Source organism: Onychomys torridus, chromosome 15 (assembly GCF_903995425.1).
Source record: "Onychomys torridus chromosome 15, mOncTor1.1, whole genome shotgun sequence".
Classification (NCBI taxonomy): Eukaryota; Metazoa; Chordata; class Mammalia; order Rodentia; family Cricetidae; genus Onychomys; species Onychomys torridus.
In genome coordinates, this window is record NC_050457.1 from 15,709,481 (window position 1) to 15,729,310 (window position 19,830).

The 19,830-nt window shown below is 43.0% G+C and overlaps 1 protein-coding gene across 4 annotated transcripts in view; it reads right to left on the minus strand.

The window, feature by feature from the left end:
- Positions 1 to 17,653, minus strand: part of Rasgrf2 (Ras protein specific guanine nucleotide releasing factor 2) — a 225,652-nt gene extending 207,999 nt beyond the window's left edge. For 3 of the 4 annotated variants that reach the window (XM_036207032.1, XM_036207031.1, XM_036207030.1), the window contains exon 1: positions 16,854 to 17,653. In XM_036207032.1, coding sequence (XP_036062925.1) covers positions 16,854 to 17,141 — 288 coding nt within the window. In that variant the 5' untranslated portion in view covers positions 17,142 to 17,653. The remainder of the gene's footprint in view (positions 1 to 16,853) is intronic. The other variant, XM_036207033.1, reaches the window with a different exon arrangement.
- Positions 17,654 to 19,830: the final 2,177 nt, after the last annotated feature.

Here is a 19,830-nt window from a genome sequence, read left to right on the forward strand (position 1 = left end):
AGGCAACTGTGGGTCAGGGTGGGCTGGTAGGAAAGTCTGCCATCTTTCCACATCAGCTCTTAGAGAGAGCACAGCAGTGCCAAGCATTGGGTTTTCTTCTTTCTCATGTGGCTGTGATATTCCCTGTCTTTAGATTTACTTGGGTCAAAATTTGTAGCCCAGGCTTCAACATAGGCATACTTCTACTGTGTGTCCTGCCAAACACATACGTAGAAAAATTACTTAAAAACAAATGTCAACTAACTCTTTTCTAGAGCTGCACATTTGTTTCTAATATGGTATAATGACATGCATCCGAAGTTAGTAGAAATGTTTAGGGCAATAGTTACTAAAACAATCAAATGTACACAGTGGTTTAAACAGAACTTGAAATATTAAAACACAGGTGTTGTTGGCAGTGTGGTAACTTTGGACATTTCTACCCTGTGCTTCCAAATGGAATTCCCTAGTAAGTCTTGGGTGCTTTAACTAATCTTAACAAACATCAATAAAAGGAATTAGATGGTTATATTTGGTCATATCTATTCCTGTATGCTAACTTTTAAAAGAAATGTGTTTTATGTTGGGTATTCAACCAGTTGCCAAAACTGCCTTTGTTAGACTATGGGTATATGGCACTTGCTCAGGCAAGGCTGTGAGTTTGAACCACCAAACAAAATAGAGACTATCATGGAATTAAAGGAAAGCAAATATTAAGCAAAACAACAGCTCTTAAGCTTAGAGAAGGTGGCTAAAGAGGAGACTAGCTGGGCCAGGGCTCCTCAAAGGGGTTTGTGCTCAGCAGAGATAGCCTTGGATTTCACCCCAGAACCAAGAATAAACCTTGTTCATTTGTTTGCATGGCTCTGCCACACTTGCCGATTACTCACAAATGTCCTCCGAATGCTCCTTGAAGTACTGTATACAGTAAGACAAAATATTATAGTATGAAAGCAAACTAAATGTCTGTCTATGAATAAGTGCTTATTATATATCTGCATGGCAGAAACTATGCTGTAATGTCATCACAAACTGTATTCAAGAGATAGTTACTGTATGCTCACAATATAATGTTCAGGAAAAAATCAGTATATGATCACTTTTAAAAAGCAGTATACAATTTCTGCACAAAATACAACTCAAATTATGACTCCTTTTCAAGTTTCTATGTATTATATACACATGCAGAAAAGCACCTCTGAGGGAAACTCCTATAACTCAATACATAGTTTTTTCCAAAGAATGGAATTTCAGGAGATTTAACTATTTCCTCCATAACTCTCTGTTGTTTTCAAGTTTTCCCAAATAAATATTGCTTTATAAACGAAAAATTGATTTTTAAAATGTTCTGTTAGGACGGTATTCCACCCCAAATGAAAGAAAAATACAGACGTTGTGTGGATACACATCATTTTCTCTGAGTGTTGACATTCTCAGGAAAAATAAATTCTACTTTTGAAACACAAATACCAATTTATCCATTTGTTTAAATAAAATGTTAAGTCTTACTTTAATACATATAATATGTTCATCACAATCAGGAATGTCTATATACCAGAAAGAATTCATACAACCAAGATCAACTCCTTGCTGGTCTGGCCTTTAAGGTAAATGATCTTGCAGTTCATAAAAGTACTCTTCCCTGCAATCTATGAGAGAAGAATAGAAAGAATAAGTCCTCTTCTTTCAACTTATTGAGAAGCTCACTGTCAATTACACATTCCCAACAAAGCTGCAAAGATGTCTAGAAAATAGATAGATGATACATAGATATCTTAGTGATGGAAAGACAGATGATAGATAGATTGATAGATGATAGATAGATAGATAGATAGATAGATAGATAGATAGATAGATAGATGATACATAGACAGATAGATAGATGATACATAAATAGATATTAGATAGATGGTAGAGACAAATAGTTCGATGATAGATTAGATAGATAGATAGATAGATAGATAGATAGATAGACAGATAGATAGGTGATAGATAGACAGACAGACAGAGACAGACAGACAGACAGACAGACAGACAGATAGATAGACAGACAGACAGAAAATCTTCTGTTCAGAGCCTTCTGAGATGACAGAGGGTGCTGATTTCTGCATCTTTGGTGCCAAGCACCTCAGGGTGCTAGGCAAGCACCATGCAGGAAAGCCTGAACTACAAGTCTAGACAATGGGGTTCCCCAGAGACTGGCAGCCAGCCACCATTCCCTCGGTGCCCTAGCTCTCAGGGCCTTGTCCTGGCACAAAGATTGTAGATGTCTGTGAAGTAGCTTAAGGCTGAATAGAAGACTACAGACAGCTTTGCTTGACTGGTGTGCTTTTAGGAATCTAGGGCAGAAACAGCAGCCTATACAATGGGTTTAATGAAAGGGGCCAGAACAGACTAAGCAATGTTCTATTACTGCAAACATGCCCTGTTCAGACTACAAAGAATAAGACTGTAGACAAAAACTTTTCCTCCGCACCATAGATTTCTTAAGCTCAGCAAATACTGTCAGAAGCCTGGGTCCTAGACACCAGGCTTGCTATTTAGTAAAAGTCTGTCCTGGGTGAATCACTGAACTGATCTCCGAGCTCAGCATCCTAATCTGCCAAGTAAATGTGACAATTATCTCAAAGCTCTAAAGACTCAAGGAGCTAATATTTACAGTGCTTGGATCATTGTTAGCCTGCATTAGCATGAAGTTCACAGCAGTTGGACTAGGGAGGCAGCTCAGCAGATAACAGCACGTGCTGTGCAAGCAAGAGGACCTGAGTTTAGATTCCCAGCACCCAGGTAAAAAGCTGGGCACCTATCATCCCAATAGTGAAAGGTCAGAGACTGGTGGATCCCTGGAGCTCACTGGCCACCCAAGCTAGCCATATTGTCCAGCTCCAAGTTCAGTAAGAGAACCTGTCTCAAAAAATAAGGTGGAGAGCAATTGAGGAAGATACCTGTACTGGCTGGTTTTATGCCAACTTGATACAAGCTAGGGTCATTGGAGAAGAGGAAACCTCCATTAAGATTGAGCTATAGGCATTTTCTTTATTGGTGATTGATAAGGGAGGGCCCAGCCCATTATGGATGGTGCCATTCCTGGGCTAGTGGTCCTGGTTCTATAAGAGAGCAGGCTGAGTAAGCCATGAGGAGAAAACCAGTAAGCCGCACCCCTCCATGGCCTCTGCATCAGCTTCTGCCTCCAGGTTCCTGCCTTGTTTGAGTTCCTGCTCTGACTTCCTTCAATGATAAACAGTGCTATGGAAGTGTGAGCCAAGTAACCCTTTCCTCCCCAAGTTGCTTTGGTCATGGTGTTTATCACAGCAAGAGGAACCCTGACCAAGACACTACCCGACATCAACCTCTGGTGTTGGCATATGTACATGTACCCTCATATACATGCACATGAACATATACCCATAATTAATTAACCAATGAACTAATTCTTAGAATATAGTGTAATACAAAACAATGTTCACGTGGAAAACTGAGAAGTTAGTATTCTAAATCAAATTACTGCTTTATTTTATTTACAGAAAGATAAATGTTTTAAATTAAATGCTCATTGACTAATGTAGATGGCAAACAGACAGCTCTCCAGATATCCAGATATAAGAAAAATTTTTTTAGGGGTTGGGGATTTAGCTCAGTGGTAGAGCACTTGTCTAGCAAGCACAAGGCCCTGGGTTCGATCCTCAACTCTGTCAAAAAAAAAAAAAAAGAAAAAAAGAAAAATTTTTAAAGTATAAATTCATTGTAGAGGGAATAGATAAGGGTCATACCATGGACCTTCAAAATATATACCTCATGGCCCATGAAAATTGTAAAGGTAAATACCTATAAAAGATGATATTGTAACTGCAGAATGATCTTTCTGTTTTATTTTGTGCTAATATATAAGGTTCAAAGATACTCAGAGTCAGAATGATAAAGATCAGTTTAATTTGGCTTCTTACTTGTTTGTAATTATTGAACTGTAAGTAATAAACAGGTTTGTTTTGAGAAGGAGAAAAAATAAGATAACTTCTCCACCCTTCTACAAGGAGTTCCACACATGTTTGGACCACCATAAACCGAGGACTTGTCAGAGTCAGAGGTGCTGGGTGACAGGAAGAAAACAGTATCTTCCAGACACAAGAGTCATGGACACAGGCACTTACAGAAACTGTGACACATGCCCAGGACCTCCATAGGTTAGAACCACACAAAAGCCCTGCACAGATAGGGTGAAGTGGACACAAAGTCTCACCTCCGTTTGGAATTGATATCTGCCGAGAAAGGGAAAATGGGTTTTCTCCAATGGAGTAAGTGGTACTGGGCACAGCTATCAAACTCCAGGTCAAGCCCCGTGCCCAGGAGTAGCTGACCAGCACAAAAACAGATCCCATGTATTTTGTATGCTTTGTGTTTTGGTTTGGTGTTTTTTTGTTTTGTTTTGTTTTGTTTTGATTGGGTTTTGTGGGGATGATGTTGAGAGAGAGAGAAAGAGCATAAAATTAGGTGGGGAAAGAGGTGGGGAGGTTCTAGGAGGAGTTGGGAAGGGGAAATAAAATGATCAAAAGTACACCATATAAAAAGTTTTTAAATAACAATTTAAAAAAGAAAAAAAATGATTCCTCAGTGATAATGTCCAATAGCTTACTGCAGACAGCCCTCCCCTGCTAAGACACTGATAATAATTTACAAGCTGAAGACAATACAAATGAAGCAATGTGTTTGGAAGTTATCACTGAGCTAACAAGACAGCCTACGCATAAAGAACAGATGCCCCAAAGTAGGGGAGCAGTGAGTCTGGGCTCTGGGAAGTTTCCCCCTTCCCAGTATTCTCCAGGACACAAATACAATGAGCTAAGAGGTTGAGAAGCCGAGCAAAAGCAGACACTATGGCCCTCTTTGGGAGCAGAGGAGGCTAGGGAGGGAGAGTTGTAGAAATGCCCTTGGATTCTGGATAGGACGATGGAGGCGCTGTACTTCAGAAACTGGGGCAGACTAGGAGTAAAGCCCTCACAAAGCCTGAAACCCACTGGCCAGCTCAGTCCCAGAACGGATTAATTCAATGCCCTGACACTAATACCTGCAAGGAAGCAAAAGTAAATTCCCCCTCAGAGAGAAAATAACACCATCGGGGGAGCCTCAAATTACTTCTGCTTCCTATCCCCAATGTCCAGCATTCAGTTGACATTACTAGGCATACAGGTGACTTTGCCACTGTGTCTTCTTAAAACTGACCAGAGACCCTGTGCCTCTCTGAGCTGAGACTGCTGTTTTAGGATGGCTACCGGAAGGCTCGGGTAAGAAGATGGGAGGATAGAAAGTATATATTCAGGGATGTGCCTGGTCTGGAGCCAAGCTTTACATTTTAAAAAGTAGTAAGCTGGGTACTGTGTCAAGTGTCTATAACCCTTACCATTGGGAGGCTGAGGCTGGGCATAGTAACAAGTGTCTATAACCCTTACCATTGGGAGGCTGAGGCTGGGCATACAAGTGTCTATACCCTTACCATTGGGAGGCTGAGGCTGGGTATAGTAACAAGTGTCTATAACCCTGACTATTGGGAGGCTGAGGCTGGGCATAGTAACAAGTGTCTATAACCCCAGCTATTGGGAGGCTGAGGCAGGAAGATCACAAGTCTAAAGCCAGCCTAAAACTGTAGCAAGGCCCAGATGCAAAACACAAACAAAACAAAAGAGTAACAAGTGGCCTGTAGAGACCTGAGTCTCTCACTCCACCACCCAAAGCTCAGTAAGACTCATGACACAGAGTCTGACTCCCCCAAAGCCTAGTAGTCCAGGTTAGCTGAGAGCAGTATTACCTGCTGGGGTTCTCTACATCAGCTGTCAGCAGCTGTCAGCAGCTGTCAGCAGCTGTCAGCAGCTGTCAGCAGCTGTCAGCAGCTGTCAGCAGCTGTCAGCAGCCAATGTTTCTGTGGTTACTGCAGGCTGGAGGTAGAACTCACATTTCCAAACTATGCCAGTGGCATCATGGCTCAGCCTTCTATGTGCAAAACAACAGACTGCACACCATAGAGATCCCATCTTGGTGGTATAAACCTGAAAACAAATCATGCTGCTAACTGAACTACCTGCAGCACGGACATAGATGCCCCCCATCAAGACTGGTTCTCCAGGGGGACCACCTGGCCCCAACCTGCAGGTCAAGTCTCACCATTTCTGAAGCCAAGACTAGAAATTCACATATACTTGGGACTCCCAACAAACACTCACCCATGTGTTTCACAAAGGGATGGGCCACATCGTGAGAAGCATTGTCTCTCCTGCTTGTGATAGGTGTGTGACACTGAACCATTAAACTCCTCTTGGGACTAATGGTTCTCTCATCACCACCAATAGTTCCTTGGGTTACTGGTCAGCTGTTTCCAACCTTACTACTGTAGCCCATGAACTAAGCTATGTGCCCAGCAACAGACTGATGGGTATTTTTATTCCCCTCTCCTCATCCATTGGAAAAGCAGCTTGACCACCAGATTTAGTATAAAAAGGAATCATCCTTCTTGGCCGCTTGCTAGGTAACAATCAAAACAAGTGAGGTGGAGAAAATGACTTTAGGATGCTACAGACAGAGCACAGCATAGACCCAGGTGGAAAACCAAGGATTCTGCCTCTACATGGCCAGACCCCGTGCTTTACCTTTCTCCAGGAGCACCAGTCTGACTGACTGCATCGAGAAAGGGGGCCTCAGGCTGTAAAACTTAATTCTGGCTCCCTTTCATAAACTGCCCCTGTGCATCCTGTGTGGGCCCTTCCACATGAAAGGCGGGCATAGACAGGATGGCTTAGCAGAGGGTGAACTTGGAGTTGGTGGGATGGACGGGCTGGTTTTGTGTAGGTGGAGAGAGAGCACCAACCCAGCTTCCAGGGAGGCAACACCTTCAACCCCAGGAGGGTGAAGGAGAGAACATTAGAATTTTGCAGAATCACACTCAGGCCCTTCCTACAAATGGGGAACACCCTATCATGGCAACTTCCAACCACCACAGGCACACTCCACTTAACTTGTTATTGTGTCTTCTGAGATTTACCTGATGCCTTTGGCCACAATTTGACACAATACAGCAGCAGAGAAGGGTCCAGGTCTTTCTTGAAACTCCTATTCAAGACAAGTCCAGATACGGTCTTACACTTAAATTTAGCTCATGGACAGACAAACTGCCACTAAAAACAATACACAGAACTTGGACTGCATTGAGGTTTATAACTTTTGTTCACCCAAAGATACCATTGAGAGAATAGAAAGTTAAGACATAGAAGGAGACACCGTTTTCATACACATAGCTGACAGTGAATTCATATCTTCATAGCTGACAGGATACAAAATGTGTATTTCTGATAGTCAACGTTGTCATGATTAGAAATGGTAGATCAGATAGCTTAACAGATAGTTAGATGCTTACAAATCAACTCAATAAAAACTGAGTAAAGACTGAGCAGGCAGTAAGCATCTAAAGAATTCTCAACCTTGTTTTTTTGGGACAATGCCTCAAACATGGGGATCCTGCCTCAGTGTGTTGAGATTACAAGCACGAGGCACTGTGCCAGCTTCAGTCTCGTTATTTATCAGGTAAATTTAATGAAAATAAGACATTACTATATGCTTACCCATTGACAGATTGAGACCAAAGGCCACAGAATGTATGAATACAAACCTATGTACAACTGGCTGGAGCACAGCAATAGAAACAGGTGTTTTGGAAGTTGACCAGTAATACTGAAGCTAAACATTCATATGCTCTATAAGCCAAAACTTTAATTCCTGTGCATGTCTACTCAATAGAAATTCACACATACATGTTTCTGTTTCAAAAACCTGCATATAGATTTGTGTAGCATTACTCATAATAGCTCCAACCCGGGAGCATCTCCCGTGCTCATTTACAGTAGGATGGATAAAAAAGCTGTTGGTCACACACCCAGTGGCGTGCCGAGTAGGGAGAAAATTGATGCATGCAGAAACATGGTGGGATCTGTCCAGTAAGATGCTTGGGGAAGGAAGCCTGCCACAGAATCCTGCGGCATGAGTCTGAGAACGTGAAACTCAAAAGCAAGCAACAGCAACCAATACTTGATGAGGGAGGATGGTGGCTTCCGTGGGGGCTTCCATGGAGGCTTCTGTGGTGGGCCATAAGGATGTGATGACATGAAGTTGGTTTCTGGAGGGCTGATCATGTCAGTCACTTGGCCTGAGTCTTAGTCACATAAATTCGTCTATCTTGTAGAAATTCAAAAAGTGGCTCACTTAAGGTTATGCGTTTTCTCTGTGTCAGCTAGATTTTGAAAACTGGGTTTGGTTTAAATTTATCAGTTAAAGAACATTTAAATAATTGTTAAAATATTAGAAAGTAATGAGTAATTATGAACATGAACCCAAGCAGTTCAGGGAGCAGAACAAGAGAAGAGAAAGTGAATCGTATTATTACAGAGATCTTGGTGATAACGTGAGGGTGCAAAATTGCTACTAAAGGAAGACACTGTGGCTTTTCATGCTGCATAATATTAGCATTCACAACATAGTATTAACTAGCTCGATGAATGCACCCTATACATCAATAATGATGTACATCACACCCACTAAATTTTCTATGACATTCCCTGGGCCATCGCCTTGCTGATTTACAATTAACTCACAAACTGGTGAGAAACCTGTGATTTTTGTTTCAAACCAAATATGAAGTGAGATGGTCAGATTTGTTTGCAGCAGAATCAAAGCCTGAATGTGGGAGTGGATGAGAGACGCCACAGTGAAAATTCAAGCATTGCAGAAAGACCACGATGCTGGGCATGCTCACGCACACTGGTAATCCCAGCACAGGTGTGGCAGCCCAAGGCACAGGGGCTTCTTACAGTCTAAGACTTACCTGGGCTACTTTATAAATTTCAGGACAGCCTGAACTATAATATGAGAGTTTGTTTTAGAAAACCAAATTATTGAGTTGGTAAAACTTATGGGTATGGTAACTAGAAGTTAATGGCAACACATTGTGAACTGAATGGCTAAGAACATTATTCACAGACTAGTTAGGTCCTAATACAGACAGAGAGGTCCTCTGTCTTGTATGGCCTTATGGTATTTGCACTGTACCTAGCACTCATATATGACTACTATTTAAGACAACTTGAGTTCACATTTCTCCCTTGCAATCAAAAAGGCAGAAAGCAATCAACCATGGGACAGAACCCTATTAACCCTAGAAAAGACCGGCAGTTCTCACACATGATTAATGAGGTCTTAACAGCTGCCTTAAAATAGTATCAACTCTTGGGTGATGATTTTGAAAGACGGAGGAAACACTGGCTGACGATGGTGCCCTTGGTGTTGTAAAACTACAAAGAAGTGGCTGTGGAGATGCATTGGTGGCAATGTTTGTGCTTGATTCTAAGTAAGATGGGTGTAAAAGCAGAGGCACTTGGTAAATGCACCTCAGTCGAGAGAAAACCCTCCAATGAAAGAGCAGTTGGTAACTTAAATGTTCCCTTGTATAGGGGCCAGTCATGGCCATCCCTTCATGCCATGATTACGGGTAAACGACTGAGTGCAAACTTCCTATTTCTCCGTGTGAAATTGTTTGGAGTTCACCTAAAAGCTATTTCCATCACTTTTACATCTTCATAACAACTGTCTTTTTTCCTTTATTATAGAGTCAAAGAAACAGAAAGATGCCTGCCCTTAAAATGATACACATTGTCACAGAGTGAATCATCGGCTACTTCCAAGACAGGTCTTTCTAGAACTACATCTACTGCTCCAGCACCAAACAAGAACTGAGCCAAAGAGGAAACACTTTTCTATGTGCAAATAAAACAATGCAATGAGACTAGCTTTAAAATAAGCTCCCCTACCCCTGCCCCACCACACACACACACACACACACACACACACACACACACACACACACACACACGAGGAGAGAAGCACAACAACAACAACAACAAAAAACTATGAAAGATTGTCTAAGCTAAATGACGGTGGTTCATGAACTCTTGTATTCTATGCATGTCATTTTTTTTTCCTTAAGAAAGGAGGAAAACCTCTCCCAAATGATTCTAGTAATGAAAACAAAAAGTCGAAGGAAGGGATGTAGCAGCAGCTGACAAATTTGCTGTTTGGCTCCATGTTAAAAGCGCGGGTGGACTTGACTACCCTCGAAGTCAGTGATGGGGGTACTCATGAACCCCTTCTCCTAGGCACTTTCTCAGCCCATCTTGGCATTACTAAGCTCAGAGTGATCATAGGTGTTGTATGCAGCAGAGCCAAGATTTCAACCCACACTAGTTTTTTGTTTTGTTTTGTTTTGTTTTGTTTTTGTTTTTTTGAGACAGGGTTTCTCTGTGTAGCTTTGGAGGCTGTCCTGGAACTCACTTTGTAGACCAGGCTGGCCTCAAACTCACAGAGATCCACCTGCCTCTGCCTCCCGAGTGCTGGGATTACAGGTGTGCGCCACCGCCGACTGGCCAACCCACACTGTTTTACCCTTGAAGTGAACCATACCCAATTCCTCCCCCTCACCTGGTGACATCCTTATTGACATTCTTACAAGGTTTTCCTTTTTTTTTCAACCCATAAAAGTCCCCTCTTGACTCCTGTGCATCACTGACATGGTCTCATCTGACTTCTGTACTGAGATATAACACCATAAAATGAGCCTTAGATCAAGTTATACCTTCCAGTTCCCACACTGCTAGCCAAAAGAGAGCTTGTGGCTTTTAAACAGCTGCTCTGATAAGGGTGGGGATACTCGTCCCATTGTCTACATTAGTCACACAAACGGCACGGTCTCAGATACAGTTCAGGAAATGCATCAGGCATTGTCTAAACTAATCACCCTAAACAAAATAAAGCATTGCCGGAACCCAGTAGTCATACAAAGTACCAGTACCCAGAGTCCCTCCCTCTGTACTGATCCTCAGTCTTAGCAAGGCCTTTTTGTAAGCCTGGCCCACATTCATAAGTTAAAGGATGACGTGGGGCTCCACACATTCATTTTTAAAGATAGCTTGTCTTGCATCGTTTTAGTTGTGTCTTCCCAAGTCATCAAGAAGTCTGCCTCTCATTGGCCTGACCTGATGCTGTAACTGCTCTTGGTAGATCTCCCAAACTTCTGTATCCCATCTTCCATCAGAGTTCAAAAAGAAACAAGTTGCATACAGACAATAAACTCAAATGTGATCAATTTTTTTCTGTCTTTTCCCTAAAAGTGTATCTGGAGCAGTTTGAAGCCATTGTGAAGCTTAAGGAAAATGGTTTGAGTCTTTATTTTTCATTGGCTCATTGTTTTCTAGTAAAAAGGAAAACCATATGATCAAGATCTATCTGCCTCTCTGACCCACCTGTGGCACCAATGTTCTCTGTGGAACAAGGGAGAGCACACTACACACTACACACTACGTTGTTCCTAAATATGCATACAGTCATATTTTAATTCCTGGGGAAAATGGTGAAACCAACTGATGTATTTTTAACTTCTCAATCAGCTAAAATTCATAACTTTCAGCAGTGAAAACTGTAACAACTGATCTGAAAGAATGCCATGTTTAATCAGGAGCCAAGTGTTCTAACAGGCAAACATTCCACACAGTGCCATATTCATATTTACACCATCTTGGCTTTCACTTAAATACTGCCTGTGATTTCACTCTGCCGTCCCACACCACATCAAGCCAGGGGTACAATCTGAGAAATGAATCATGAGGAGATTTTGTCATTGTGTGAACACTGCCCAGTGTGCTCACTGGAACTGAGATGGTGTGGTCCACCACACACCAAGGCTATAGACATAGCCTTGCCCCAGGGGCAGCCCATCGCTGATGGAAAGGTCATAATGCAATGCACTGCTATTTACAGGCCTTAGTGTAGGTAACTTAGTTTCAGAGAAGAGTTTCTTCTGTGATTTTCACTCACCACATAGAAAATAACGCTTCCCACACTCAGGCAGAATGGATCTGTAACTCTTACATTTTTAACTTTTTGAAACAGGCTCACTCTATAATCAAGGCTGGCTTTGAGCTCACAGCAATCCTCCTGCCTCAGTCTCCCAAATGCTGGGATTATATAGTCTGGTTCTCTAATTCACATCTTTAAGTGTCACTGGTACAAATGAAAATATACATACATACATACAAACATATATATATATATATCAATATATATCAACTAATATTCAATAATCAACAGAAACAAATATAAACATGTATATATCCCTTTCTTAAAGGAGAAATAAGCAGGCATAAAAACACAAAACAATTCAAAATTTGTGAAAATTAGGATTTAAGACCCGAGTAAATACAACTTGGTAGTCCTATTTAATTCATCACAAAATGTCTTTTAAAAACCAAGTTTTTTATTCTTTAACATTTAAAATTATATTTACTATAGTATGAATATTTATGCAGTTTTGGTCAAGAGGAACAAAAATCAACTGGAAGAGACAGTCTGTAGTAGACAGACAACACAGTCGTTACTAACTTCATCTCTTGGAACCAAATATAAAGAAAAACACTGTCGCACTACAAATACTTCCTTTCCACCTCTCCATGGTGTGAATACATGACTGATTAAAACCCACAGGCCAATGCAGCTCACAGGACAAAGGCCTTTTACACACAGCTAACACCCCAAAGATGAGTTTTCCTGTGTTATATCCTCAAAACTAATCACAATAATCTAAATACTAAAGTAGCCAGAATTAAATAACTAACTTTTGCTAATCTACAAGTTCCTTTTCTTTATTTAACTTTAATGGAAAAAATACTTTAAAAGTTCAAGTAAGAAATCATCTCTGTCCTCTGATTATATTTTTGAACTTTTTATGAGTTAGCAAATGCCTTTTTTGGCATTTCCCCTTTGTTTGTGTTCAGTAAGCAAAAATGGAAAAGAAGCTGTGTCGTTGGCTGGGCTGTTATACCTCTGTTCAATACAGTGAGCTCAAATGAAAATCCTCCTCCACAGTCTCTGCACTCTACAAATAGTTCAGAGTTTGCACGCGCTTCTACCTAATTCAATAAAATGCTGAGAAATCCCTGCCTTGTGGTCAAGTAAGGAAGGTTAAAATGTCTGTCTAGTAATGAGGTGACAGAGCTACCACAGAGCCTGTAATCCCTTTAAGATTAAATCAGCACAGATATGACAAGCATGTATAATTCTTTATGCCTCCAGGGCCGAGGGTACCCATCCCCCACCCACTAGGAGAAACTTGGCTGAATACAAGGGCAGATGACGGAAGAAGGAAGACAGTCTCGTTACTATACATCTCTCCTGCTTCAGGCAAGATGCATATGGCTACTTAAGTAGACCAGAGTAGCCGGGCTGTGTACTCTGACCCTAAGTGCAAACACTCACAAAGCTCTCTCCACTGAAGTGAAGGAATGTCACATAAAAATGTCACATAAAATGTCACTTTTCTGTGAGCATGTGATGGCCTGTGGTTGTGTTTCTCAAGACTCAGCAATAATCATTTGACTAGTTTTTAAATAAGAATGAACCAGTGATTCACACATTATACCCCCACCTCCCAGCTCATGCAGATTTTTGTCTTGGTTTGTTTGTTTTTTTTTTTACTTTGAGCTCAGTGGATTTAAATACAGGCTCCCCAGCAAAGCACTCTTCAGCATGTTTAGTCTTTATCTCGAGGTGGACTTCAGCTGTCTAGAAGCCTGAGTTAGCACAGGTTAAAATGAAGTGAAGAGACCCACGAAGAGCAGGATGTCTCCAGGAGCTGAAGAGAATGCCCAGTTAGCCAAGATGGTGGAAGGTCTCACGACAGAGCAGAGTGCACAGAATGTACTTGCTAAAGAGGGAAGTTTTTCACTTGCCCTAAATGGGGCTTACTGAGGATGAAGTACAACCAGACGATATTTGAAAAAAGAAGCATTCTTTTGAAGGCAGTGAATCACTTTAAGCATTTTTAAACAAATTCTTTTGATTATATCATCTTTACTGTTCTAAAGAAATAGGCACTGTGGGGATGCTGGTAAGACAGTTCAGCAATATCCCAGAACACACCAGAGAAAAATCCTAGAACACCATGAACTCAACAGAGCAGCACAAATATTCCTGCAACCTGGGCATATTTGGAAAATGAGCTTATTGACAAAAACAAAAGGAAAACTCAAGGTTTATGAGTTGGTCCATTTTCTGAATTTTTCTTTTCTCCCTTTTTTTTCCTGTCAATGCACTTAATTTGAAATATTAGATAACAAAAACCAAAGGTATTTCTTCTTATGGCTTAGCTATAAAGACACTTAACTAGAAGTTTAAAGTGATTTGAAAAAGAAATGGAAGTCAACAATTACAGGTGGTTTACGGCAAGAATCGGATCACTGCTGCATCAACCAAAGACACCTGATTCCACCTGTGAGTAGGAACTGGCTCAGTGGACAGTGTTCCTGAGAGGTTTGTGTGGCTGCCGACCCGAGTCTCAGAATGCCCATTTCCGTCATCTTTGTCCTTAGCTTTTCAAATGCAGTGTTTATTACTGTGTATTTGCTGTTTGCCTTCTCTACATGGCAAAAATGTTGCACTGTTTTGATAGCCTTAGAAACAGATGACCAACAGCATTTGGAAGTGACAGAATTAGCTAGAGGGAGGTCAACTGCACATACTATATACTCAGATGGGATGTTTCTCCTTGCTTCTTATTCCCAATTGCACATACTATACACTCAGATGGGATATTTCTCCTTGTTTCTTATTCCCAATGGCACATACTGTACACTCAGATGGGATGTTTCTCCTTGCTTCTTATTCCCAATTACACATACTATACACTCAGATGGGACATTTCTCCTTGTTTGTTTCTTATTCCCAGTTGCACATACATAAACTTAAATGGGATGTTTCTCCTTTTCTCTTATCCCATAGTGTCTCTTCTTAATTCTTCAGTCACCTGTAGGTAGCTGTGTTCCAGAAAAGTATTGCTCACTTAGGCTAACCAGAGTCAGAGTTCCTAACATACAGCGAAATTTCAGAATTCTCTAAGACCATCTTCAAATCCTTTCTAGAATGTTTGCATCATCACATCTCAGTTTTATCTACAAACCCCAAAGGTCCCAATTCCCAACCTCCCAAATTTGCATTAGCTGACGAGCACCCATAACTCGTGATGGTAAAGAGAAAAATCTTGCATGTGATGACCTGTCTAGAACTCCAACTACTCAGGCCTTTCCATTCTCTGTTAGAGTCCGGCTTAAAGACAACTGTCCTGAAGATGAACTTCAGACCTTTTCCGGCACAGAACCACTTTACATACAATGTTAGCGGGTCTGAGCTACAAAAGCTTTAAGAGTTCTCTGAACTCTGCTCCTGAGTAGCCAAGAACTGGTGACTTGTGACTTAAGAATAAATACAAAGGAAACAAATGGTCTGGAGTCAAGTCAGTGATGTGTGTTCAAACTATTTTAAAGGAGCCTCTTTTATTTCAGACATAATAGCACTTAAAATCCCTTTGGGGAGATTCTTGTGGGTCTTCTAACACTTACTATTCAAAAAAAAAAAAAAGAAAGACACACACACACACACACACACACACACACACACACTTTTTTTTTTTTTTTAAATCGGTTTTCTCAAAACTCTTCTTAGATTCCAAACTGCACAACTTGGATTTTCTCCATTTCTAATACCTGTATCTGCCAGCTTAGAAACTGGTTTCTCAAATGACTGAAAGCGCCTTCAAAAGTCAAGGGCATCCTTTTCATTTCGAATTCCTAGCTTTTCTAATGTGTTTAATCACTTATCATTTACCGAAGTTAATGATTTACAGTGAAAATAAAAACCAATCTTGTGCCTGGTGCCATTTCAAGTCAGAGGTCTGAGTTGTAAGTTTTGTTTTAAGAGAGCAGAAAAATTGGGCGGCCATCCGAGGCACCTCTCTGGTGTCAGCCGCAGCTTTGAAATTTTACACCAAAAATTCAGCCTAGAAAATTTGTCTGCAACAACAAAGTCAATCAGCCCCTACCCCCCCCCCCACACACACACACAGCTTCTCCTTCTTCCAAGGTAGGGGATAAAGAAGCAAATGGAGAACATACTGGCTGAGTAAAATCCTTAATAAATGAATGGCATTTGGAATCAATACGTTTCTTATTTGCAGGAATGAGGATTCAGAGGTTAACCTAGTGCCTCTCCCACGCCTTGAGCATACAACAAAACCCATTAAAATTACGACCTACGACTAAAAGTCGCGTTTTCTTTAAAGTACAGAGCGTTCTTTTTTTTAAATGCCCACGTTTTTTAAACATAGCAAGAACTCAGGGACAAATACTAATCCTCGGGAGACAGGTACACATGTGTCTTCATGACTGACCTCAGTGGTCAAATGTTCTCAAGGGAAAGTGACCTAAACTGCAAAGCATGATTGACAAGGACCAACAGAAGCGCCTTTCTTGGTGGCCTGATTGGTTCCCGGCACCACCAGTGAGCCATCACTTGTAGGTCAAGTGAGTTTTGTTTTGTTTTTTTTGTTTTTGTTTGTTTTTGTTTTTGTTTTGTTTTTTTTTTAAAGAAACCAAACTTTGCAAATAAGCTAGTTCGGTCTCGCCAATCTAAATGCAACAGGTGTCAACCACACGTCGTCACAGCCACACATCTTTCCGAATGTGATCTAGAGCAGCATGGAGCGGTGAGCAAAGAAACTGAAAGAATCCGACCTCTAAGAAGGATTGTGAAAAACAAAAACAAAACCAGCCTGGTCCCTAACCCAGCTGATCCCTAGGCGGCGGGGTCAAGGAGTGGAGACGGGGGAATCTGCTCGCCCACGGGGACGTGCATTGCTCTAGGGTCTCAGGGCACTGCCCCTGCGCTGTCCACGCAGCACCACAGTAAAGCGGAGAGTGTCGCCTGGGGCTGGGAGCCAGGGAAAGGAGGGTGCGCAGTACCTGCTTGTCCAGCGCGTCCCGGGCGCCTGCGGGTCCGGCGCTGGTCCTGGGTGGTGCGGGCGTCCGCTCGCAGCTGCAGCCCTCCAGGAGGTACATGCCCGCCGGGCGGCCGCTCTGCTCGCCCTCGAAGTAAAAGAGCACATTCTGGTAGAGAGCGAACCACTTCTCGTGCCAGCGGCTCGCCTCGGCCGCCTTCTTGCTCAGGAAGCCGCGCTTGGTGCCCTCCTTGCGCGCCAGGAAGGCCAGGTACAGGGCGTGCCCCTCGTTGTAACGCACGCTTTTCTGCATGGCGAGGGCGCGAGGGGTGTTGGGGTCGCAGCCTCAGCCCCGCGGCGGGGCCATCACGGAGTGCCCTCCGGGAGGACGCGCCCCAGCTCGCCTGCCACAGGGCACCCGGCCCGCTGCCCAGACCTAGTGCGCCAATCCGGGCTGGGGCATCATCTCCTCCCCGACCGCGCCCTCTCTAGTCCCCGACGCCTCCCGATCCCCGGAAGCCCGGTGCCGAGCGGCCCTCCGAGGGCACCCGCACCCGCGCCGCTGCACCCGAAGTTGCGGGAGCCGAGCCCCCAGCGGCGGGCTGCGCAGTGAGGCGCGCGGCAGGCAGCCGGAGGACTGTCCTCGGGCAACGCGCTCCGGGAGACAGAAGGTAAAACGTCACGTGGGAGATCAGCTGTAATCGGCTTGGAGACCGATTTAAAGGGTAAAGTCGGCGCGGTGGCGGCCGCGGAGGCGCTGCCTGCTTTCCCCAGCGCGCATCCTTCGCTTCACTCGCCTGCCAGGACCCTGGCCTCCGCCTCTGCCCAGGCCAACCCCCGATGGGGCAGATCGCCCAGGAGGGGCAGGAGCGTGGTGACAGCCAGCCGCTCACAGCAGAAACTCGCGCAAATGTGCCCCACATACACACAGGCAAACGCATACTGAAGAGACCCTGCCCGCACACAAACACACTACGTTCATATTCATACACAAAAGCACACATGCACACAAATACAATAGGCACACGCGCACAAGCGAGTGTGCACTCATAACATAAATTAGTAAATACCCTTTCACCCAATGTTCACAGTCATACACATACAAGTATAACATACAGTTTCGAATAACACACCCCTATGCACACAGATACACATTCACAACTACAAAAATACACTCACTGTATGTACTTCTCAAAAATGCAAACCCATGAATTTGTACTTACACAGGCCGCTACATATATGTGCATACCTTGGTGCTATCTCAAACACATTCATAGTTATTGTACCAAGTGCAATCATATATACATTCACAGAAACATCACACACACACATACACACACACACACACACACACACACACACACACACACATATGAAGACTCATAAACATAAATACATGCCCTCCTAAACCCACTCATCAGATACAAGCTCTTACAGAAAGAAAACGGACAGATATGTAGGCACTTAGAGCCACACATTTTTACAACCCAGCCCGTGTGCTTGCACTCACACTTACAAATAGGTTCAGTAGCAGCAGGTGGAGTCACAAGGTGGCTTTGCATAAACCACAACGTTGGCTTTCCAGCTTGTTGCCCAACTGTCCAGTTTAAAACTAGCCGTGAACGTAGATAGGAGAAGTCGAGTGTTCCCAGAAAGTCATCAGATGTGTCCATTCCTTTTGAACACCTGTCAGTTCACGGGATTAAGACTAAAGAAACTAAATGTTAAGTATGGAGTTTTAAATAAGTGGCCGGGGTGGGTGGGGGGGGGGGAAGGGGGGAATAACACTACACTATGAGGGAGACTGCTGACCGGCAGAAACTGCCCCAGAGGCCAAGCTGTCACAGGCTGAGCAGAGTCCCCTGCTAAGACGGAGATTCATTTGATTAACAAACCTTACAGCTACCGCTGGAAAACCAAGATAATTCTGCTCAAGCAAAATACAAGTAGAAAAGAAATGATGTTCCAGATGCTTCGATAGAAAGCTAGTGAAATCCCACAGTGCCCTCTTGGATTCTGCCTCACATTCTTTTATTCCCCGCAGCCACGTATTAAAATGAGTGGGCAAAGAGCATTGTGGAAGGAAACAGAACAGTAAAATACTCCTTTCAGGGCGGTGAATTGGTGGCAATACACCTGTCTTGTCCTGTGGTTATGTGCTCACAAATTGATCTCCGCAGGGTCCTACCTGCTCTCAAAGGGCTATCTTGGCTGAATATTTTAACTCTGCGTCGAACAGCTGAGTGGTTTGCATTTTACCGTCAGGGAAAGCTTCACTATTGACATCCATGTAACAGGGAAATTGCCCTTTGGAAACGACTGTGGGAGAACAGTAGCCATCTTTTACATACCTTCGTGTAGCTGAAGAGCAGTGTCGTGTTGAGCTGGGCTTAGCCCAGCTGAGAGCTTGCACTGTTATTTAGAGAAAAACAGTTAGGTTGCAGTCCACACAGTTCTAGAGGCAGGGGAGAGGATGAGTACCTCTGGGGCTTTTTCTTTCCTTCCCTGTGGTCCAGCTGCGTGCAGCTCTCAGAAGAGGAAACCAGAGGATAACTGAGCAGTCAGAACACTCCAGCTTCAAGCAGAGGCCAGAATGGGTCTCAGGGCAGAACAAAATACAATTTCTGTCATGAGTATTTATACCTGCTAACTTCTGTGTTCCCTCAGATGTGAATGACTCCTTTCTTTAGTAAGTGCCGTCTCTGATATCCAATTATTCTCAAATGTCTCCTCTATCTATAGAAAGGTCCTTATTTGAGCCCCAGGACTATTCATTGTTAACCTTGACTGATCTCACCTTCTACTCTGTGAGGTGCTGTGGATCTCATTTGCCTGGGGCAGTGAAAGAAGAAAAAGCCGTTTTCCTCCATGTTTTGGTTGATGATTGTAACGTAGTTATTGTTGTAGCTCTCGTATCTAGCTCATCTAACCGGTGAGGTCTGTTGGAAAAGCACCCTCAACTCCCTAACTCCCTGGCCCTTTCACGAAGACACAGTCCAGGG